This window comes from Halichoerus grypus, chromosome 7, assembly GCF_964656455.1.
Source record: "Halichoerus grypus chromosome 7, mHalGry1.hap1.1, whole genome shotgun sequence".
Classification (NCBI taxonomy): Eukaryota; Metazoa; Chordata; class Mammalia; order Carnivora; family Phocidae; genus Halichoerus; species Halichoerus grypus.
The window spans coordinates 34,446,914-34,471,708 of record NC_135718.1 but is presented as its reverse complement, the minus strand read 5'-3'; the positions used below and the strand labels follow the sequence as shown (position 1 = coordinate 34,471,708).

The window sequence follows — 24,795 nt, the reverse complement described above, 5'->3', positions numbered from 1 at the left end:
CCCTCCCAATATACTCATCTGTTTTGTTTCTTAAATTCCACATATGAGTGAAATCACATGGCATTTACTTTTGTCTGACTTATTTTGCTTAGCTTAGCTCTAGCTGCACCCATATTGCCACAAATGGTAAGAGTTCATTCTGTTTGACGGCTGAGTAATATTCCATTGTGTATATCTGCCACATCTTTATCCACTCATCAGTTGATGGACATTTGGGCTCTTTCCATAGTTTGGCTATTGTTGATAATGCTGCTGTAAACATTGGGGTGCATGTGCCCCTTCAAATCTGTATTTTTGTATCCTTTGAGTAAATATCTAACAGTGCAATTGCTGGGTCATAGGGTAGTTCTATCTGTAACTTTTTGAGGAACCTCCATACTGTTTCCCGGAATGTCTGTATCAGTTTGCATTCCCACCAATAGTGTAAGAGGGTTCCACTTTCTCTGCATCCTTGCCAACATCTGTTGTTTTCTGTGTTGTTAACTTTAGCCATTCTGACAGGTGTGAGGTGGTATCTTATCATGATTTTGATTTGTATTTCTGTAGGTTTTAAATTTTTTTTTCAAGATTTTATTTATTTATTTATTTGACAGAGAGATAGAGAGAGAACACAGATAGGCAGAGCGGCAGGCAGAGGGAGAGGGAGAAGCAGGCTCCCCGCTGAGCAGGGAGCCCGACGTGGGGCTTGATCCCAGCACTCTGGGATCATGTACCAAGCCAAAGGCAGATGCTTAACTGACTGAGCCACCCAGGTGCCCCAAGTAGGTTTTAAATTTTTTTTTTTAAGATTTTATTTATTTATTTGACAGAGAGAAACACAGCGAGAGAGGGAACACAAGCAGGGGGAGTGGGAGAGGGAGAATCAGGCTTCCCGCCTAGCAGGGAGCCCAATGCAGGGCTTGATCCCAGGACCCTGGGATCATGACCTGAGCCGAAAGCAGACATCTAATGACTGAGGCACCGAGGCGCCCTGGTTTTAAGTTTTTGAAAATAAAAATTTGTGAGGAAAAAAAAAACCCACAAGGTTCTTTCTGGGGAAGAGAGTAATATCTTCTCCCATTCTCTCAAGAGCTATTTGGTATTTTTTAAAGACCTAACAGTTCTTAAAATCAACTAATGCTCTTAGTGATTTATATGTTTCAATTATCAACTACAATGGGAAAACAATTTCAGCTTGTAGGACTGTGCCCCAAACCACTGCTACATTCATAAAACAGTAGCTGACCAAGGGATAGCCAATTTCTGATTAAGTGAGATCAGCCCCAGAAGGAAAAATCCATGGTCTGGACACACAGAGAGAGATCTGTCCTTGCACAGAATCCAGGCTCCCTGATTTCCTGTGACCTTCCTAGACAGACCTGAAGGGCACCACCCCAGCCAGAACTGCCTGAATTCAGACACTTTTTGGCACAGAAGGCTGTTCCAAACATTCTCACTAACCTTGGCTCTCGGGTCAGAAGACTTAACCTGGTTTGCCTCAGGAGTCTTTGTCTTTGGATTCAATTCAACAGAACCTAAAATATTTATGAGGGACAAGGCATGAAGCTAGGCAATGAAGCTACAAAGATGAAGAAGCCAAGTCCTAGAAAAATCCAACCTATAAATAAATGACTATGGGACACCATGAAAGGTGTTGTGTTGGGGGTGTGTCCTACAGAACACTGCTGAGAGACAAATGAAGCAAAGGTGTCCAAACATCTGGGAAAGCCATAGAACAAAGGCCATATATGAGCTGGACAATAATTAGTCTTCCAGGAAGTAAGGGCATTCCAAGTTCAGGAAGGAGTGCAGGCCAAGGTATCGAAGGTCAAAGGTTTGGCTCATTTGGAAAACAGAGACGAGAGTTCATTAGTTAGAGTATAGGATTGGGGGCAGTGGGCGGGAAGAGCTGAAGCACCTCATCAATTCCCTGCCTGCTCCCTGGAGAACACTGTAGGTCTCTGAACTGGATTCCCTATTTATTTTCCCTCTTGGATGAAAACATGTGATTTCCAAAATTTACTGAATACTTACTACATGCTCTAGGCACAGCAGAGGAATACTAACATAAGCAAGACTCTGTTCTTAAGGAATTTATAAGCTAGTACAAAAAAGTCATGAAGAATAAGTACATAGAGAACTATAAACTAGGAACAATACATTAAGGATCCCAAGAAGTATTTTTTTGAAGTATTTGTAAAAGTTGGACTTCATAGAAAGAAGACAGATCTTTCAGTGAAGAAGACATGGATAGAGGGGCACCTGGGTGGCTCAGTCGTTAAGCGTCTGCCTTCGGCTCAGGTCATGATCCCAGGGTCCTGGGATCGAGTCCCACATCAGGCTCCCTGCTTGGCAGGAAGCCTGCTTCTCCCTCTCCCACTCCCCCTGCTTGTGTTCCCTCTCTTGCTGTCTCTCTCTCTCTCTGTTGAAAAATAAATAAAATCTTAAAAAGAAAAAAAAAGACATGGATAGAGAAATCAGGGAAGTCTTTCTGTAGGTTGTAGCAGATCTTAATGGCATGACATAGTGAAAAAATGGAGGACATTCCAAGTGAAGGAATTAGCCTAAGATAAGATGTAGAGATGGCTCTGCAGATACTGCCCAAATCCATGGATTCCTGAACGTTTCCTGTGGATTCAGAACTAAACATATTTCTTTGACTATATTTACTACCTAGGGCTGAGGCTCAAACATTTTGGTCTACTGTTTTGTGTTTTTTATTGCACTAGTAACTGTTTCTTTGTGGACTTCTGGCTTGGCAGGCAGGGGCGGAGGAAGGTAGGAACGGACAAGAAAACAAGTCCGATGGGTAGAACCACCTCAGAGTTGAAAATTGGCAATCTACTGCCTGTGTTCTTAGTAAAGTCCTGCAATCCAGGGCAGTGACCTGGGGCATTTGGGCTTAAAACTTGCTCTGTTTATGTAACCTCACATTTCCTACATAAAGAAGTCCTTGTGAAGTCTGCCAGTCTGTCAGTTCTAGTCACAGTCAGTTCTAACAAGCACCTGACCATGAAAACGGAGATCAGACTGGGGGTGTGGGAGGAAACTGGTCAAACTAGTTGGGCAGTTTTATTTTTACTGAGCATTTCATTTTTATCAGGGGGGAGGACACTAATACTACTTAACACCTATTAAGCCTAAGTACTGTGTTGGTATGAATGTGCCCTATTTCCTATAATCCATTTAGTAACCCAATGAGTAGTATTAACGCAGATGAGTAAACTGAGGGTCAGAGATTAAATAACTTGCTCAGTGTCACATAGTTAGTAACTGCTGCCCACATCTGAGTCCACAAACACCCAGCTCTTGCCCCCACTGCTTGTTATTCTCCCTCATTCAGCATCAGACAACTTTTAACTTAATAGACACTTCCCTATGATGAAGCTTTGGTCCAAGCCTGCTTTTACAGTGCTTGAACTTGAACACTCTAATTTCTCCTTCTTCTTGCACTTTTATACTCCTCTGATGAGTTCTTCATGCTGTTGCCAATAGGTGTTCCCTGTGCCACCATTTCTCCTTCACAAGACTAAAGCCTTGACTAAAGCTATCCATTCTATTATGAAAGGCAACCCAGGTTTTTGTTCTCAGCTTTCAAAATTGTTCACCAGATCCTCTCAGTTTCCCATTCCAAACCTTTTCAACTGACATATCCTCTCTTGGTTTCACTTGCTTATCCAATTCCTATCAGCAAGTCCTGTCCCAACCTACACCCTCTGTGAAAACATTCACCCTGCCTCAGCCTGTCAAATTTGCACCTTCCATTTCAGTTCCTGAGAGCTGCTCTCTTCCAAAGAACATTCTCATCAGGGGCGGTTTTGACTTCTCTGTGCTAAACAAGCATCTCCCCTGTTCCTAGCATTTCTGCCTGGACACAGCACAACAGGTACTGTTGTGACAGAGAACAGGGTGTCTCTGTTATGTACGTGGCTGCTCAGGCTCTGTCCTGCCGCCTGTATATTCCTCTGCCTACTCCTTTCTATACAGTCCCTCAAACTATAAATGCTCTGAAATCAAAGACTCACTCTTATAGTTCACCTTCAGTACAAGGCCGAAGAGATAGGTGTTTAATAAAACAGTTTAAACTGAGTGTGTGCTAAGCTTTTAAAAGGAATAATAGGTCAAAAAAGGACAAAATAAGACAAAAAGCCCACTCCTGCTACTCTGCAGTACAGTTTCCATGTTTTTATAAGAAAATCCTTCCTGAGAATGAAAACTTAGATCAATTAAAATACAGAATTCACTAAAGAGTATGAGTATTGTAAGCCAGGACCTGCTTTTTAAAAAAAAAAAAAAAAAAAAAGACAAAGTATTACTCAAATCTTACAAACTGCAAAAGGTTAAGTACAGGCTAAAACCCTTTAGTTTCCCAACTTGGATCAGTTTATGGAACTCAAAAAGTAGGAAAACTTGGAATCTGGGCCTAAAACAACAGACTTATTTCCATTCAAGTTATACTACAAGGGGAAAAAATGTGAAGTGTGAAAACTTTCCTTTCCAAAGCCAGAGTTAGATAAACTAAAGGAAAAAGAAATAGATGCCATGAATGCAGCCTATGCAGCTACACAATGACCTATTTTTGTCCATTTAAACTAGAGTCTTCTTTCCTGTTCTTCACACAGGCTCTCTGTAGCTGGCTGCCTCAAAGTTAATCTGAAACTCATGTGGCCTGGCTTGTGCCAGGTTCACAAACCACGCTGGTATTGTATACCATACCCTTCCACAACTGCATGACCTTGGTCCCAGCAGGACCAGCAGTCAAGCCAGCCCAGCCAGCGCAGAAGAAATACATGATCACCAGAACAGCCACTCAGAAGCACACACTTTACTCAAGGTGGGTGGGAATCATCAGATCGAAAGGCATGAGTTATTCCTGCATAAATCAGCATGACTGTTACTGTTCCTGTTCAGCCGGCTGTGCACCTGAATCCTGTGCCCCTGGACCGTCAGAACTGAAACTGGCTGCCCAAGTGGGCCGAGACAGCTTCCTCCACTCCGCTGCCAGCATCACCAACTTCTGAACATGGTTTCAGAGCCACGTGGTCAATCTCCTGCCCAACATCTGCAGCTGGCTGCTCTCCTTACCTTTGTCCCAGAAGCCTCTGCCAACAATGGTAGCGCAGCTGTAGTGACTACCCAAGAGATGCCAGTTCTTGTCCCTGGCCCCCGCCCCATCACAAGAGGTGAGACTACTGGCAGTATGAAGAGCAGCTGCTTAGTACAGAACGAGGGGTAGAAGGCTCAGGGTGGGCAGAGATTTTTTTGTAGCTCTAGTGATAGCAACTTTGGACACAGGCTCTTCTCCCAGGAAGGAGGTTATGATAAACATACCTATCATCATAAAAGCTTGTCAGGCCCACCTTATCCTCCTACTAGTCACATTCACAGCCCCAAGTTCAAGGAAGCAGAACTAAGCTGTTTCTTTACTAAGCAGTCAAGGGTTCTGTGGCCACTGTCTTTAGGATGGCCTATGTCACAGCTAGGTGTTAAAAAATGAACTGGACCAATCAGATTCCCCTTTCTGGAATTCAAGTAGAAATATGAAAACAATTTTCCCACTGGAAGCACAGTCAGAGACGAGCACACATGCAAAGAAGAGTTGAGTCACGATAATGATGGGATATTACAATGAAGAATTCAGAGCTCCCTGTTTGAATCCCTGCAGCCTGCCACCCCCTAGCATGACACCTGCATGATATCTGGTTCTACCACAGCTCCTACTTTGGGGCTCTCCTTGTCACTTATAACCACATCCCCAATTTGAGGTAGTACAAGAGAACCTCTGATCCTTGTAGTCAAAGAACTCAATTACAAAGCAGTGAACTCACGTCCAGAAATGGTGTGGCATCACCCAAGAGGCAGAGTCCCATGGTTACGCTATATGGGATGTAACCCCATGCTCACAGCTACAGCTAAAGGGCAGCTCAGACCCACAACCTCATCTTAAACCAGCTCTTGGAAATACCCCCATTATGTGAGCGTGACCAACAGAACAGAAGAATTCAGGAAAAAGCCAAGGACCACTTTCATTTTTAAAGAGCTGTGAAAGTGTCCCACGGGTCACACAACTTGAGTTGCTAATTTTTATATAAAATCCAGTCTTATAAATAACAGCATAATTTATCAGATTTTATAGTTTAAACCAATATTCCTTTCCCACAAATGATACACACTAGTCAAACAAATAAAAATGACTTCCTTTATAATTCATCAGATAAAATAGCATAAACTCCTAATCAGCCAGGTCCAAGTCTGTCTGATAAAAGCTATGTGCTCTTAGGAAAAGATACTTCATCTCTTCGAATCTCAGTTTAAAATAAAGATTCTTTTTAAATGAGATGATATTTAAGGAACTTTCCAGCTTCAAAATGTGATAGACTTCTACTCTCTGAGCAAGTAGTTCATCATTTGCAAAGATAAAATTCATTCATTTAACAAATATCTGAGGGCCAGCCACTGAGGCAGGTATGCAAGGTACTGGGCACAGAGCAGTGAACAAAACATAAAAACACCCTATTCTCGTAAAACTTACATCCCGATCTAGAAAACAGAGAAACATGTCAGTTTTTCAAGTCATGATAAGCACTTTGAAGAAAAATAAAATGAGAGTAAAAAAGAAATAAAATGAGGGCAAGAGGGACAAAGAGCAAGAGGATAGAGGGACTGCTATTTTAAATAAGGAGATCAGGAACGATCCCTCTGTTAAGGTGACATTTGAGTAGAGGTCTGTCTAAGGAAAGAGATGAGCAGTCCATTCAGAAATCTGGGAAAAGATGGTTTCAGACAAAAGGAAGTACTAAGGCCCTGAGTAGACCTCAAGGAATAGCAAAGAAGTCAATGTCGCCAGAGTGGTAAGGGAGATAGGAATGATAGGAGATGATGTCAAAGAATACCAAAGATTCAACAGATGTGACCTGAGAGGAAAGGTTTAAATGCTTCAAGTAGAAGATTCATACCAAAGTGGTTTCTGGCTTCTGCCGGGGTCCATTACATTCCAAATCCACAGGCAAAAGGTAAGTCCACACTGCAATGTACCATCTATCTAACTTGGAACTAAGCAAAAACGGTGCTGCAGATATCCAAATTAGCATAAACTTCATAAGGAAAATTGCTTTGGGAAGCCATGTGATATCAAATCTGGAGTTATTAAGATTTTCATTTCTTTTAACTCTAGTTAAGGTTCTGCCAATTTATCCTAAAGAGAATCCTATGCAAGAAAAAACCACATACAAGGACATATTAACAGGAAGGAACATTATTTATAATAGCCTAAATAAAACAAGCAAGTAAATTAAGGTGTAACAATAGGCTAGGCAGACTCTTGAAAAATATAAAAATTATGTAGTAACATGGCAGGGAAGAAGGAAGATATAAAACTGTATTTCTTTCTTTTTTTTTTTTAAAGAATTTATTTATTTATTTGAGAGAGAGAGAATGAGAGAGAGAGCACATGAGAGGAGGGAGGGTCAGAGGGAGAAGCAGACTCCCCACTGAGCAGGGAGCCTGATGCGGGACTCGATCCTGGGACTCCAGGATTGTGACCTGAGCCGAAGGCAGTCGCTTAACCAACTGAGCTACCCAGGGGCCCAGAAAACTGTATTTCTGCTATAATTACACGCCCCACAAAAAAGGATATATATGAATAGAGACTGGAAGGAAACAAAAAATGATGATGGTTGGTTCTGCTGGGGCGGCAGGATTATTCTTATTTATAAAATAACACTCGTTCAGTGCAAAGTAGATTTCTTTGTTCTGGTTTTCCTAATTCATTACAATACTAACACCTAGAATTAAGATAACAATAGAAATTCCTGTGATCATATAGTTGACAAGAGGGCCACACTCATTTCTATTCCATGGTGGTCTTTTTTTAACATTTTATTTACTTTTTAATTAAAAATTTTTTTCTTACATAATCTCCACACCCAGCGTGGGGCTTGAACTCACAACCCTGAGATGAAGAATCACACACTCTACTGGCTGAGCCTGCCAGATGCCCCTCCATGGAGATCTTCTCAGGGGAACGCTACAATATCTGATGGTGCTGATATACTTTCTTGAAGTTTCTTTCCTTAGCCTACAAGGCCACAAATATACTCCCAGTCCTTCACTCACCCACATTTCTACTGACATGTTCTCTTTTTCCTTTTAGTTCCTAACAACATTTACTTATTATTTATCATTTTCTTTTCCCTCTTCTCTATAAAGATGTCTCTCAAGAGATGTGTGTCTCCAGCCCCAGTCTCCTTTCCCAAACTACCTAATCACAATCTCATTGCCTATTAGTAATTTCCTCTCAGATCAGATGTGAGGACACACCAAACTCTACATGTCTTTAATCAAACTGTCACATGATCAAACTGGTTTTCTCTCAATTGACTCCCCTACATTCAACAGTATCATAATTCTTCCATTAAGCAGAAGTAATTTTAGCACATCAAAGTCTACCACCATCATGACCTACTCTCATTCAGAACCACTGGTCTCTTACTGCCTCTGTTCTAGTAACATCTCAACGCTAATATCTTAGGTCTTTGCAGTCCTTATTACTGCTTATAAGCTGGATTAAAGAAAATTCCTGAATAGTTTTTCTGACCCTGGCTAAAACACCAAAATCAAATAAAAAAACTCAACCACCTCTCCCTTGCTTAAAAAAAAATATAAAGGTTTCAATGATATCTAGGTACTATGAAAGTATTCTATATACATTTTCTTATTTAATCCTCATAACAAACTAGAATCAGACACTATTATTTCCATTTTGTAGATTAAAAAATAGAGATTTAGGAAAATAACCAGCCCAGGGACATAGATATGGCAAGTAGTGGAACAGGAATCCAACCCAGACAGCTTGCTCCAGAGCCTTTATTCTTGATCACCGGTTACTCGGCCTAAGTCCTAGGCTTGGCAGTCAGGCTACCACATAATCCTGCCTTAATTAAGTCTGCTGCCTACCTCTGGGCCATTCTTATTCCCAAATGAGAATAGTAGAGGGGAATACTTAAGAGCCTTGGGCTCTGAGGCCAGCCTATTTAGGCTCAAATCCCAGCTCTTCCAATTAACACATGACTGTGGACAAACTGCCCTCTTCTAAATCTGTTTCTTCTTCTATATAAAATGGGAATACTAAGGGTGCCTACCTTGTGCAGTTGGGAAGATTAAACATGACTTAGAAAATAGTAACCCAATGCCTGGCTGATGGCAAGCCCTCAGTAAAGGTTAGGAATCCTAATTATCATAATTCCAGCTCCCTGCAATTTCTGCCTATTCTTTTCCTGCCTAGCTTTGAAGATGAAGGTTTTGTACAGCCGGCAGCAATCTGTTCCTCTTCTGTCTGCATAGAATATTTTTTGCTCACTTGTCATTAAGCATAAGTTGATATGTATTTTAATAAAAATAACAATATTATTCATAATATCTACTGCATGCAGGGACAGCTTTCATTACCCCACAGAAATTTACGAACTCATTTTAATCCTCATCATGACCTTCTGAAGTAGGTACTATCATGATCCCTCTTTTGCAGGTGATGAAACTAAGGCACAGAAAGATTAAACAGCAAGCTTAAGGTCGTAAATAGGCGGAGGAGCCCAGCAAATCTAGTTCCAGAAACTACGGCTCTTTACCATTACTTAGTATTTCACACCTGTTGTTTCCATGTCTCCTTTAGGAAACTGCAACCTTCTCAAAAACAAGAATGGTTATCTTCTCTACATCCCCCATAAGGCCAAATATGGACTCTTCCACAGACTGACAAGCAACAAATATTTGATGGATTGATATTCCCAAAGCCGCATAATCACTTGCATCAGGACCTAAGCCCTCTGTTTGCATTTATTCTGTTCTCTTACCATCCCTTTTCAATAACTATTTTTAAATTACCTGCACCCAAGCTATTATAAACATAAGTGACACTGATTACCATTCTGTACGAATGTGGGATTGGGTTCCTGCCCTAAGACTTGGAAGAACCTCTCTTTCCAGACCTCACAATTTCAACTCTGCTATTCCAGAACTAAAAAGTATGCAAAGACAATCTTGGAAAACTCTTCCTCAATAGTTCGGCTAGAGTTGGATTTCTTCTCATCATCAAGAACTAAATGCAGGAAACACAAAGCAACACTTTGCTTCAATTTTATCAATAGCTATTTGAAAGTATTTTAAACTGATATTTCTATTTGACCCAACTCCATTCTTCCTTCACCCCAAAGACAAACACCACACAAATGCCTTCATGTCCACTCTCTCTGGGGGATGAAATCAATTTAGGGAAGAAAAATAAATCCTACTGTTTCAAGGCTCATTCTTTTGCATCATTTTCTCCTAACATTCCAACCACACTTCATTTATTCAAAGGTACTAACGCCCTTTCATACTCAGTCGTTCCCATATGGTACTCCTCCACTTGGAACTTGCTTCCCTAACTTTCTAGCTAACTCCTCAATTTTAAGGTCTGCTTAACTGTCATCTTCTCAGAGAAGCTTTCTCCATATCCACACTCTAAATTGATGCCCCCTTTTTAAAGTCACTGCACTCTCTACTTATCCTTTACAGAACTATCACAATTTGTAATTGTGTTTATTTTTTGACTAGTTGACTAATTTCTTATTTTCCCCACAGGACTATAATTTATGAGGTCTGAGACCAAATTATGAAAACACACATTCTGAACTTCCATGCCTTCCTCCACCTTTCATGTTCTCATTATTGCTCTGGAGAACAACAAGCAACTACCTGCTTGTGGCCTACAGACAAACTGATCCACAGGACTTTGCATATCCTCAAATGGCTGATCAAATACCTCAGTGGTCTTTGTGCTGGAGAGAGCCCCAGACTCCATTACCTCCCACTGTGCTGGCCCAACAACATTTAAAGGGACAACTGATGTGCCTGGTCACTGTTTCTCTACATGGATTTTAAACTCTCCACAGTCCATTGAAATGGCCATGGTTTTACAAACCCTACCCTATTATCTGTACAGGTAAACCTGCCAGATGAATGAATGTGTATTTCATTAGGTATATTCTTTCTGAGAAAAAGGCGAAAGGGCTCAATAGTGGATGGTTCCTTTCTACTTACACATAAACCAAAATGGACAGCCAAACAAACTGTACCTAATGGCCAACTTAAGGTAACCTAAAGGAAAGTACACTCAGCATAAAGGGCATTTCCAAGAAGGCATGGACCTGAATTAAAACCTAAGGAACTTCAGGAAAAGTAGAAATAGCAAGGGGGCATTATTAAGAAGGCACAGAACAGATGGGCTGAACTCCTTAGATGTTCCCAACATTCAAAGCAATGGGCATGGATTCTCAAAGTTACTTCAATCTTGGAATGACACCAAATCTCTTTAGGTCCTCCCAAAACAGGTCAACCTTCAGACTTGAGCTGAAAGCCAAAACACAAAAGGAGCCAACAGTATAATAATTATTTCTCTTCCTAACCCCTAATCACAGGGAAGGCAATCTGCTCTGCAAGGATGCAAGCCTGTGGACCAGAATTGGGATATCTAGATTTTCCTCTTGGCCTTGCTGTCAATGGCCCATCTCAACACTTAACCTCAGGTGTAAAATAAAGGCACCAGATATAATGTTCAACAGCTCTATATTATTATGCTGTTATACAGGAATGGCACCAAAAACCATGGAGTTAACAGAATTACTAAAATTTGTACTGCTCATACCAACCCAAATGTTTTCTCTTCAATTCTTAGTAACAAATTTAAGTAGGATATTGTAAATATGACATATACAGAAAAGGCAGACAAAATTGGTGATACAGAAACCATTAGACATAAGGTATGACTGAGAGAAGTGAAAATGTTTATCTTTGAAAAGGGAAGACTTAAAGAGAAACTAATAGTCTTTTAAGTACCAAGAGATAGAGGTCACAATGATAATTTATTCTACTTTACTTTATAGGACACAATTGATCAGAAGGGTAAAGATTGCAGGGAAGCACTTGACTCAGTTGAAAAGCAAACTTAAGGATTAGCTAGGTCTAGCAAATATATAGACTTCCTCTAAAAGAAACTGCCTCCTTTGTCACTGGATGTCTCAGAAGCTACATGAGTAGCTCCAAAGACTGTTTTAAAGCAGGAGGCAACAAACTTTCTGCAAAGGTGTTTGAGGGTCACATATAGTCTCTGTTACATATTCTTCTTGCATGTGTATTTTTACAACTTTTAAAAATATAAAAACCATCCTTAGCTTACAGGCCATATAAAAACAGGTAGTTTGCGGATTCCTGTTCTAGAAAAGTGCTTTCCAATAGGAAGATGAGTCACATATGTAACTCAAAATTTTCAAAACAAAACAAAACCAAAAAACACCAAAAAAACCACACACAAATTTTCTAATATCTACATTTTAAAGGTAAAAAGAAACAGATGAAGTTCATTTTAATATATTTTATTTAATCCAATATATCAAAAAATTATCATTCTAACATGAAAACAAAATTACTAGTGAGATATTTTACCTTTTTCTAAAATTAAGTCTTCGAAATGCAGTGTAAATATTTAACACTTATAGCATATCTCAATTCAAATTAGTCACGTTTCAAGCACTCATTAGCTACATGTGGCTAGTAGCTATCATTCTGGACAGAGCGGTTCCAGAGAAACTTGTGCACTCCACTGAGAATCAGAAGAGATAACCTTCCAATCAACACTTCTTTCTTTTTTTTTCTTTTCTTACACTTATTTACTCAAATTGATGAGGAAAAAAATGTATTAGTCAATAAATGTCTATTGAGATGACTGGCATGCTACTAGGAAAAAGAAAACTGGATCTCTTCTTGTGCCTTACTCCAATATGAAGTCCAGACAGAAATGAGAAGTCAATCTAAAAAAGTAAAATACATTCAAAGGCCAGTAAAGAGAAACGAATGTCAAAAAAAGGGGAAGGGGATGTTATTTTAACCATCAGATTGGCAAAGATTGAAAGAGAGTCATTTCCTCAGACTCAATAACTGTGGTTTACAAATCAGATACTATTGGTGGCAACATAAACGTATATGACCTTTCTTAAGGGCAGCTTTGCAATCTGTATAAATATGTACCTCACTTCTGGAAATTCACCCTAAGAGGCAATGATAAAGGGCAAAAAGATGAAGGCACAAGGGTATTCACTGAAGCATGATCCATGAGAAGGAACAGCTAGAAGCAACTTAAGTGTCCATCAATAGGACAGATTAAATAAAATAAGGTCATTAAAATTATGTAGGTCTCTTACACAAAGATATAAGAGGGAGAAATGCAGGTTATTGAGCAGCAGGTACAGTGTGATCCCATTTATGTAAAATGCAAAATTTCACATAAATGTTCATATTCATAAAGAGAACATTAGAAGGAAATTTAATAAAATGCATACAGTGATTATGTCTCATAGGGGTAGGTTTGCGATAATTTTCTTGGACACAACTATATATGTTTATCTTCATTTTTTTAATGATGATCACCTGACACCTTTTATCCCAGAGTTGTTTCTATAACCTTCTCGGCATGATGTTTATTTTTTTCACTAGCACTCTTAGAAATATCTCTTACCCATGTAATTTTACAGAGTGTGTTACATGCACCACAGTGTGGTGAACACATTCTTTCACTGAGATAACATGTCTTGATGCTCACGCGCAACTTGTACTTTTTATACATGTGACCTTACAGAGCATACAACCTACAGCACAGTGTGGTGAACTCATTTGCTCACTGAAATAACACTACTCCGATTCAAGGAATTATTAGCACTCTTAGAAACACGTTTTAAACATGTGTCTTTACATAGTGTCCACATGTACTACGAAGTAGTGAACACATGCCTTCAGTGGAATAATCAACATGGTGATTTTTATCTTTTCTGATTAATATAAAACTTACTTTTTTTATAAAAATGATTTTTTTTAAAGATTTTTTATTTATTTAATAGAAAGAGACAAGCGAGAGAGGGAACACAAGCAGGGGGAGTGGGAGAGGGAGAAGCAGGCTTCCCGCGGAGCAGGGAGCCCGATGCGGGGCTGGATCCCAGGATTCTGGGATCATGACCTGAGCTGAAGGTAGACGCTTAACGACTGAGCCACTCAGGTGCCCCAAAACTTACTTAACTTTAAAAATTCTTGGAGAAAATGAAAAAGGAAATGTTAAAAGTAAACAAACAGCCTCTATTTAAGTGAGTAACTTCTTTTCATAGGTTATAGAGTGGGGAGAAATATAGGTGGCAAAGAAACCTAATAAACTAGACATAAGACGAAGCCACCTGCCTTTCCCAAGTTAAGCTATAATTTCATTCCTGTATGAAGCACAGGAAGGGTATTTTGACTCCATCTTCTTGTGGTGACTAATGTTACATAATAATGTATATCAAAAAAACCCAATTCTTGAGAGATAAAAGACACCCTTGAAACATAGCTACAGAATACAACACATGAAGAAAACTTCCTTTTTAACCCAAAACACTCTTCTATATGATTCTAGGAACTTACCCAGAGTTAACATTACTAAAAAAGTTCCCTGAATTCTGCAGAAATGACAAACTATGAACAAAGTAATATATTTTCATGTCTTCGTAAATTACCAAAAAAGCCTACCAAACATAAGGGATGAGTTCACGTGAAGAGTTCTTTGCTAATTTGCCCACCACCCCTCAACAAGCAGTCACTTAAAATACAGCCATGAATAAAGATAATTTCATACAATGTCACTTTTCAGCCACTAGGTTTTCCAAGTTTGGGGTTTATAAGATCTATAAAACTACAGGACTATGGGATACAAATAAAATTTGACTCTAAATAATCTTTTCCTCTTCCATCACTGACATTCTTCAAACCCCTAGATTTTTTTCTCTCAAATAATGAAAATTTAGCACAAGGCTCATTCACAACGGATGCACAGGATCTCACTGTCAGTACAAGAGATGCCCTGAAATAATCAGTGTGCTCCTGGGGGAATAGTTTCCAAATGAAAACAGTAAGACACAAAAAGATGATCAACATTGAAATATTTTCTTAATTAGGGGAAAAAAGCCAACTGCTATTTCAAGAAGTAAAAGGCTGTCTTTTATTGAATGTCATGCCAGCTCTCCAACAGGCAGGCAGTGGAGACATTTTAAGTGCATTACCTTTAGGAGGAAAATACGACTTGCTTTCAGCTTTGTGAGGCCAGTCTACAACGAGAGGTCCAAACCTGCGAAAGCTGGCAGTGATCTCATCTACAAAATAAAGAAGCAATCTTAGCAAGAGAAAAAAAAATATTGCAAACAGAATAGCATAAAGCATGTCTTTTTATTTAAAAAATATTTTGAGAACTATTTCTAAAGCATTTTTACAGAAGCCAAACCTACTAAGTGAAATACAATTGTTCGCTGGGCACATTTGGTTATTCTCTTTTTTAAAAAAGATTTTATTTACTTGAGAGAGAGAGAGAGAGACAGAGGGAGCACAAGCGGGGGGAGGGGCAGTAAGAAGGAAAGGGAGAAGCAGACTCCCCACTGAGCAGGGTGCCCGACATGGGGCTCGATCTGAGGACCCTGGGACCACGACCCGAGCCAAAGGCAGAGGCTCAACCGACTGAGCCACCTAGGTGCCCCTACTACATATCCTATAAAGAAAATGTTTCCAAAGTTATAGCTCAATAAATTTACCTTTTCCTTCTGACTCCTGACTCAAAGCAGAAGGTTATAATTTAGCTCCCAGATTTAAGTTGCTACTCTCTCAGCCATGACCTAAACTTTGTCTTAAAAAAAAATCCAATTGATAGATGAGATTAACACTAATATGAGAACGGTTTGGAGGAAAATGAGTCTCCAGCTCTGTACAACTTTAAAGCAATAAGTCTTAAATAAAACTATTTTTAGACTATTCCTTTCTCATCATGAAAAAAGAAAATCATGATAAACTAGAGAAATGTCACAACTAGAACAATGTTGACAAAACAACTGTTTTAATAACATTTTTATAGCAGATCCAAAGCCTACTAGAACTAGAGTTGTTGTTTTTTCCCTTAAGGTAACTGTCACAATTTTATTTCATTCATCCGTTCAACAAATATTTATTGACAACCTACTATGTGCTGATTGGCTTTGGGCATTAGTGAAAACTTGCTTTTGGACCGACAGTACCTCAAGAACATTATTAAGAAAAATTCTAATTAGTCTTTATTCTTTTTAAGGCAAGGGGCTTTTCATTAATAGAGACCTATATTAAAATATGAGATGGGATAGTGTGATGAACATGAGCAAAAGCTCTGGAATCAGACTAATTTTGAATGCCAGCTGCACCATTAGCTATATAACCTTGGACAAACTGTCTCTCTCTGATCCTCAGTTTCCTTATCTATAGAATGGAGTTGGTAGGATATGCCTTAAAGGATAGCTATAAGGATTAAAAGAGATAATGTAATGTGAAGCGCTTAGCACAATTATGGGCTTATAAAGAATTTCATAAATATTAACTTTCATTATTATTTTACAGCTTGTCCCCAAATTAATGACTAGGAAACACGAAGCTGCTGGGAGACTGCCCTGTATGAACACATTTGAAGAGCAGACTTGAAATGCACCCTCTATTACTTCCCCATCTATCAAATATTTTCATCCTCCAAACACTAAAATAGGAATGTTCCAAAGCTTCTTGGAGAGGAGAGGCAGGGTCAAATCACACAAAGAACAAACCTGGCTTTTATAAAGTCATTAATGAATGCATCGTACCTTCATCAATATCAGGAGGAAGGCCTCCAACAAACACCTTTCTAGAGTAACGTTCTACTCGTTCTCCATTTTGACAACGAGTGGGAGAACTTAAGCCAGATGACAAGGATTGATCGCCGTGACTGTCGTCCAGGAAGGCATCTTCAAAGGGAAAGAGAGAAGACCGACCTGAAACAAATGTGGAAGTTTCTACAGTTAAAATTATTTTCTTGGACAACAAATGCTTTATTAGGAGCCAAAGTGTAGAGTGAATCATACAAAAAAAAAAAAAAAAACGTATCCTGAACTGTGATTTTTACAATAGGATAAGCGACTGCAGATTTCAGAGCCTAGACAATACCATCATTTTTGTGTAAAGGTATACATAGCACAGAAATAACTGGATTGATACTCAGAAGGAAGCATCAAAAATTACAGCTGTTTTCGCTGCTAAAAATCACCACCTTTTACTCATAGAGTCCCTATCACTGCTACTAAGGGTATTCAGCAGCTATTTTTCCTGTCTGCAGACATTTCTTAAAATAAATGGAAAAGTAATCTTTAGTCACAGACTTTTATTTGCTCAAAGGTTCAGGCTGGATGGCCCTGACAGCAGAGGGAATATTAAACTGATAACAAAGGCTGATAACCTCTCTGATAGCAGGACTAAAGATGATCAAGTTTTCCCTGCCACTCCAAAGTAATCCAATTTGGGAATAAACATTTGGAGTAATAACCGGTGGAACGAATAAATGAGAACACATAAATTAAGATGTGGGAGTACAGATGTAGATGTGGTTATGACATTTTTACCCTACTAATCTAGGCAGTATTTTATATCACTCAAAAAATTATGTTCATTGTTAACTCTATAGCCAAATAGAGTTTATACAGCAAAGGCATCTACCCATTCCACGTGACCGTAGGAAAGATGCCAGCAGTTCGAGTCTGTTCATAAACGTAACACAATAATGCCACCCGGCATTACAAAATAAAATCTAAGTTTAAAAACAAATATATTTCCTGTCTGAGTCAGTGAGTTCCTGATAAAACTTTCCATTAGGTTACACTCTAAAAATGAACTGTCTTGAACACTCTAACTTCTGAAAAAAAGAATTCCCCTCTAAAATGAATTCATATACTCTTCAAAAAAAGAACAGTGTCTTCCCCATTTAGTCTGTCCCATCGATATTTCCCTGAAACCTAGTTTCTGTGTCACTACAGCCAACTCTAAAACAGAATATAAATAGCCTTATAAAAATACTGAACATTTATTTCTTTTACCAAAAAATGGCTACTAATATAACTGTTTATTTTATGAACAACCCAGGTGGTATAAGAAAGGCACTATTTTGATGTTGGGAGTTAATAAATAAAAGGATCTAAGAATTTTTTGTTCAGCTCTTCCCAGATTAGCTACAAAGAAACAGAATAAAATTTGTCACCTCATGTCACCTAGCTTTCTTAGCCTGGGGGTAACAAACAATAGGCAGTAAATTCTCATCCCTTGATGTCTGTTTTGATCACTGGGGGTAAAAGAAATAGATCTGCAGCAACTATAGGCAAAATGACCTTTCCAAAGACATCCAGAGATGTACTCGCCCAACTGTCAGGTTTGCTTTTCACGGAGTCCACAGTGAGTTTTATGCTTACTCTGTGACAGGCACACACCCAAATCAGCCTTTCCCAAAGAAAACTCCTATCCCCATCTCTTACCCTCAACACTAGTAACATGAGATGCTCAGAAAACAAAGGCCGTTGGGGGCAGGGAGGGGGGAGACAACTAAATAATACTGGAAAATACTGCACACCTTACGACCTTCCCAGACATTCACAATCCACATTAGAATACAAAAGCCTGGGAAAAGTTCTGCAGTAAAATAAATTGATCCAGCATTACCTGGATTTAAGATAAAAGAAATGTTAACATATATAACTCAGTGGAAAACACCTGAAGAAATATTTATCCATATTTTAGAATCACCAAACTAGTATGAGTTATTTGAAAGTTCTTGACAAAGAAATCAACTCTGGTAAGAGGCAAGTGTATAAGTATAAAACAGAGAAATAAGTACTAAGAGAAGACCATACCAAGAGCACAATTTACTGCCCTATGGGAGATGGGGCAGGCGGAAACCTTTAGAGTGATTTCACAGGTAAGGCCACCTTGAGCAGAATCTGGTGGGGCTGGGGGTTTCTAAGGTAAAAAACAAGAATCCACAGAGAAAGAATTTTCAAAACAGCGTTGACCTTTCCCTCCAAACCAGGTCCTTTAGCATTCCCTTCAGTCTCAACAGAAATAACTATTATACACACCTAATTCAATCCAGAAATCTACGAGTCCTCCTTGAGATCTCCTTTTCTTTCTTACTCCACATAGACTCTCACTAACTCCTATCAATTCAAGCTATGAAGTAAGTCTTCAATCCATTCATTTCTCCCATCTTCAGTCCTAAATCCCTGGGGTCCAGATTGTCATCATCTCTGCCCTGAACTAATGGGTTCCAACAAGTCTATATGACAGCCTATTTAGTCCACTGGTTTCTATCTTGAACCCCACAATGCTTTCTCCACACAACAGCCCAAGTCATCATTTTCAAATATTAATCTGAACACATAGCCACACTCCTCACCTTCATCCTTAAAACCCCTCACTAACATCCCACCGTTTTTGGATAAAGTACAAAAACATCACTGTAAACTATAAGGCCTCTGCCATCTCCTCCAATCACTCAGACCTCCTTTGAATTTCCTGATAATTCCTCCTTGTCTCAGGCACTAATGACAAAGTGTTTCCCCCTACCCCCAAATAAACACTCTCTTCCCAACTCCCCAGTTTTCTAGTTAATTCCCACTAATCCTTCAGGTCTCAGCTGAAAAGTCATTTCCTCAGGTGGAACTTTCCTGAACTTCTAGATTAGGCTAGGTTCCTGTTTCTATCCACTCATAGCACTTCTCCTAACACTTTTTCCAATTACCATTATACTATCATGTGGGTTTTTATTTGGTATCTCATTCCCCAGCCCCATTAAATTGTAAGCTCTATTAGGACAGGGACCAATTTAATCTTATTCACCACTGTATCTTCATGTCCTAATGAGGGCACATAAAAGGTATTCAATAAATATTAAAAGTGAGGCAGCATCCAAAAAAGGGTAACAGTATGTGCAAAGACATGCTGCTGCAAGTATATGCCGGAACACAGCACACAGGTGTGAGAATGGCAAGAGATGGAACCATGTCCTAAGAAATTGAGATCTCTTCTATTGCTTCTATTTGCTCAAACATTATATTCTATACTCTATATTATAAAAGCAATAGGAAATTTCCTTGTTTTCCAAGTTTCATATTTCCTTCTAATACTAGCTTTTTTTTTTTTTTAAACTTCACTCACTTCCTGAAGACTGATACTCCCATCTAATTCATCTTCCATCCTGTCAGAATGACTTTTCTGAGACGCCTATGACCATGTGATTCCCTCTACCTCACATCCTACAACAGCTACCATCACCTTCACCAGCAATTTGCACCCAGGGGAAGAGGGGATGGGGTGAGAGTCTGAAGAAATCTGGGACTGTCCAGATGAGAGATGAGGAAATCTTGAACAAGAGCTGTGAAGAAGGAGAAGTAGTAGATATTCAAGATGTTCTGGAACAAAGAGAACTCCCTTTGTGCATGGCCAACATAACCACAGCTTCCCCGAATATTTTGGCAAAGAAAATAAAAGCAAGAGTTAAATGTAAAAATTTGGACTGTTTTAAAAATTGGTTATGGGTACTTAAGAAACTTGCCAAGGTTTTAAAACCAAACCTCTTATTATTAGTGTTCAGAGTACGACAGACTTTAGTGATAAAGTTGCCCTTGGAAATAAAACTGTGAAGAATCCACACATATATGATGTTTCTCTGTGGATAAGAACTAAGACTATAGGTCTGAGTCCAATCCCCAGATCTACTTAAGCTGAATGCATGGGGTTCAAATTTGAAATCTGCACTTTTAATAAATTTCCCCAGTGATCTCTATGCTCAAGTTTAAGAGCAACTAAAATGGAGATTAACTGTCTATAGCAGACATCCACTGAAAGTGATATTGTGTGAAGTGTATGGAGTCTTGGGAAACATCCAAGTTCAGTCAAGTTAAAGAAAGTATATCCTCAGGAACAGAATGTAAAATCTATAATCTAGTCAACCATACTATAATATGACTGCCTTAAGTGCTGATGGAACAAAAAGTCTGTAGGAAGCATTTATTTATTTAAAGATTTTATTTATTTGACAGAGACACAACGAGAGAGGGAACACAAGCAGGGGGAGTGGGAGAGGGAGAAGCAGGCTTCCCGCCGAGCAGGGAGCCCGACGCGGGGCTCGATCCCAGGACCCTGGGACCATGACCTGAGCCGAAGGCAGACGCTTAACAACTGAGCCACCCAGGCACACCTGTAGGAAGCATTTAAAAGACAGAAGTGTAGACCAAAAGAAGTTAAGAGGATTTTATCATACTGATAAGATTACTCCTCTGTGGACAGAATGGTTCGTTTGGTTTCCATAGCCTGAAAACCATCTATTTCCCTATGCTCTAATTATAAGCTCCTGAAGGACTATTCTATTAATTAATTTAGTACCTTGCTACTGTGAAGAGGTACCACTGTGACTCCTAAACTAGTAGAAAAATAATCAGCCACTAAAATTGTCTTCTGTTACATTCATCTCCGTAAGTTAGAACATTGGTATTCTGGTTTTTCCACGGTTCCTCATGAGGTTAGTATTTGTACATTCATTTGGTTGGCATAAATCCATTCCCCCCAAGACAAATCATTCCTGGGAAGACTGGTAAAATTTTAGTTCCCACATATGTGTTACTAGAAACTGAAACCTTAAGAGGCTACACCCAAATTGTGTCCCATGAGAGGTCCTACTTCACTAGCTACCATCTCTCTAACACACTACTTTTCTTTAATCAAAACATTGCCCAAGACCAAAACGTTTTAAATAAGCCATGTTACTTCCCCAAAATTATATTCTTATGTACCCAGCATATTAGTCTGCTTTAGAATCTGATACTTCCCATGTAAAATATTCATATTGAGTATTTCAAGAGAAGCAGGAGAATATTTCCCAACAGCTGCAATTTGGCCATTTGGCTTTCCCTTCCACCAATGGTCTGGTTTATGATATTTATTTTCAATTAATAACCATAATGTAGTTTTTTGTCCAGTAATTGAACAAATAATCTCTGAATGTAGAGGTAACTTAAAGCTATGTTGAATGCTTTGTAAGAGGTAGAAGCCTTGTAAGAAAAGTACAAAATAAGAAACCCACAAAGCACTAGTTAAGCACGAAGACTTGTCCAAAACTCTTGCTTACTTAGGAGGCTCCCTTCCTGCAGCTTATGATGGGGAAACAAAAGCCCACTGGCCATGATGGGTTGCCAAAGTGGCTCAGGCCTCACCTCTAAGCTCCCATCAAAGCCTCTGTGGTCAATCCAGCAGCTCCAGCAAAAATTCCAAGCCTGACCATTTTCATCTTAGTTTTTGCAAGTAGCTCAGAAATTAGTCACTTTAGGAGTTTTGCTTTTTTTTTTTTTTTAATGGATTATGAGGCATGACTCCCCTAAGGAAAAAAAATTGCCTGAAAGTCAGGATAGTCAGGTTCCAGCTTTACTCTGTAACCTTGGACAAAACATTTCACACATCTGAGTCTCATTTACATAATGAGAGATTTGACCTAGATGAATGGTTTTCAAATCTCTGGGAGCAGAATTCCTTTTATTACACAAAAATCTTTCATAAAACCCTAATATACAAATATTAAAGTATATCTTACTTGGCATTATTATGTGGGTTTCTCTTAGGTATCACAAACTTAATGTGCTTTTTAAAATTTTTTTTATTAACATATAATGTATTATTTGTTTCAGCGGTACAGGTCTGTGATTCATCAGTCTTACACAATTCACAGCGCTTACCATAGTACATACCCTCTCCAATGTCCATCACTCAGCCACCCCATCCCTCCACGCCCCCCCAGCAACCCTCACTTAACGTGTTTTTATTTTTTTTATTTTTATTTATTTATTTTTTTAAAGATTTTTATTTATTTGACAGAGACAGAGATAGCAAGAGCAGGAACACAAGCAGGGGGAGTGGGAGAAGGAGAAGTAGGCCTCCCGCCGAGCACGGAGCCCGATGTGGGACCCGATCCCAGGACCCTGCCTGGGATCATGACCTGAGCCGAAGGCAGACGCTTAACAACTGAGCCACCCAGGCGCCCCCTTAATGTGTGTGTGTGTTTTTTTAAGATTTTATTTATTTATTTGACAGAGAGAGCCAGAGAGCGCAAGCAGGGGGAACAGTAGAGGGAGAGGGAGAAGCAGGCTCCCCACCAAGCAGGGAGCCCAATGCGGGGCTAGATCCCAGGACCCTGGGATCATGACCTGAGCCAAAGGCAGACGTTTACCATCTGAGCCATCCAGGTGCCCCACCCTTAATGTGTTTTTAAATGAACTCTTGACATCCACCTTGAACCTATTCTCTCCCAGTCCCATTTCAATATGTGGCATCGCAATTCACCCAATTGCTCAAGCTAGAAGCTGAACATCGTTTTTGAGTCTTCCTTCTTATTCACTTCCCACATTCAATTCTTCAGTTTAATGCCATTAAAAAAGGTTCATTCTACCCTCTAGAATATACTTTCTATCTGTTCATTTCTTTCTAACTCTATTGCCATCACTCTACGCTAAAACACCATCATCTCTTGCCGAGACTACTATTACCTTCTTTCTGAACTAGACAACCCATTTGTCTTCTCACTTCACTTTAAACAGTAGTAGCCAGAGTGCTTTTTAAAAACATAAATCTGATCATTTGACCCTGTTTTAAAACATTCACAGATTTCCTCTTGTACTTGGACCACATTCAAAATCCTTACCGGGAGCTAAAGCACAGCAAGGTCATATTTCCTTCCTTCCTCCAACTTCATCTTAATACAACCTACTCTTTCTCCTACCAATCTCAGTCATTCTGGTCTCTATTTTCTCAAATACACAAAGCCCTTTTGGGTCTCACCTACGCCCACTTTTTAAATAAAAGCTTTATGAAGATATAATTCACCTATCATACAATTCATCCATTTAACCCATTAGCAGCCACTCCCCATTTTCCTTGAACTCTCTCAGGCCTAGGCAAACACTAGTCTACTTTCTGTGTCAACAGAAAGGACATTTAATAGAAGTGGAATCATACAATATGCAATCTTTTGTAATTGCCTTCTTTCACTTAGTATAATGTTTTCAAAGTCTATCAATGTTGTAGCATTTATCAGTATTTTGCCTCAAGCCTCTTAAAATAGCTGTCTTATAATAATGTCTGGAATTTCCTTTAAAACATTCTAAGGCGGGGGGGCGCCTGGGTGGCTCAGTCGTTAAGCGTCTGCCTTCGGCTCAGGTCATGATCCCAGGGTCCTGGGATCGAGCCCCGCATCGGGCTCCCTGCTCAGCAGGAGGCCTGCTTCTCCCTCTCCCACTCCCCCTGCTTGTGTTCCCTCTCTCGCTGTGTCTCTCTCTGTCAAATAAATAAATAAAATCTTTAAAAAAAAAAAAAAAACATTCTAAGGGGGGAAAAAAGAGGGAAAATATGAAACAAGATTGGCAAAAATGAAGCTAACTGATGAGTGGATAGTTCAATCAACTATTCTATTTTTGTGTATGTTTGAAAATTCCCACAATAAAAATTCTTCTTTAAGGATACCTGTCGGGGGGCGCCTGGGTGGCTCAGTCGTTAAGCGTCTGCCTTCGGCTCAGGTCATGATCCCAGGGTCCTGGGATCGAGCCCCGCATCGGGCTCCCTGCTCCGCGGGAAGCCTGCTTCTCCCTCCCCCACTCCCCCTGCTTGTGTTCCCTCTCTCGCTGTGTCTCTCTCTGTCAAATAAATAAATAAAATCTTTAAAAAAATAAAGATACCTGTCGGGCGCCTGGGTGGCTCAGTCGGTTAAGCGTCTGCCTTCAGCTCAGGTCATGATCCCAGGGTCCTGGGATCGAGTCCCACATCAGGCTCCCTGCTCAGCAGGAGGCCTGCTTCTCCCTCTCCCTCTGCCCCTCCCTACTGTTTGTGCTCTCTCTCTGCTCTGTCTTGCTCTCT

The 24,795-nt window shown here is 39.6% G+C and overlaps 1 protein-coding gene across 10 annotated transcripts in view; it reads right to left on the bottom strand.

Moving 5' to 3' along the window:
* Positions 1–24,795, bottom strand: part of CPEB3 (cytoplasmic polyadenylation element binding protein 3) — a 188,122-nt gene that overhangs the window by 58,657 nt on the left and 104,670 nt on the right. For 7 of the 10 annotated variants that reach the window (XM_078077370.1, XM_078077363.1, XM_078077367.1 and 4 more), the window contains 2 exons: positions 16,683–16,850; positions 15,096–15,185 (listed from right to left, as the gene is read on the bottom strand). In XM_078077370.1, coding sequence (XP_077933496.1) covers positions 15,096–15,185; positions 16,683–16,850 — 258 coding nt within the window. The remainder of the gene's footprint in view (positions 1–15,095; positions 15,186–16,682; positions 16,851–24,795) is intronic. The other 3 variants (XM_078077369.1, XM_078077365.1, XM_078077366.1) reach the window with 1 other exon arrangement.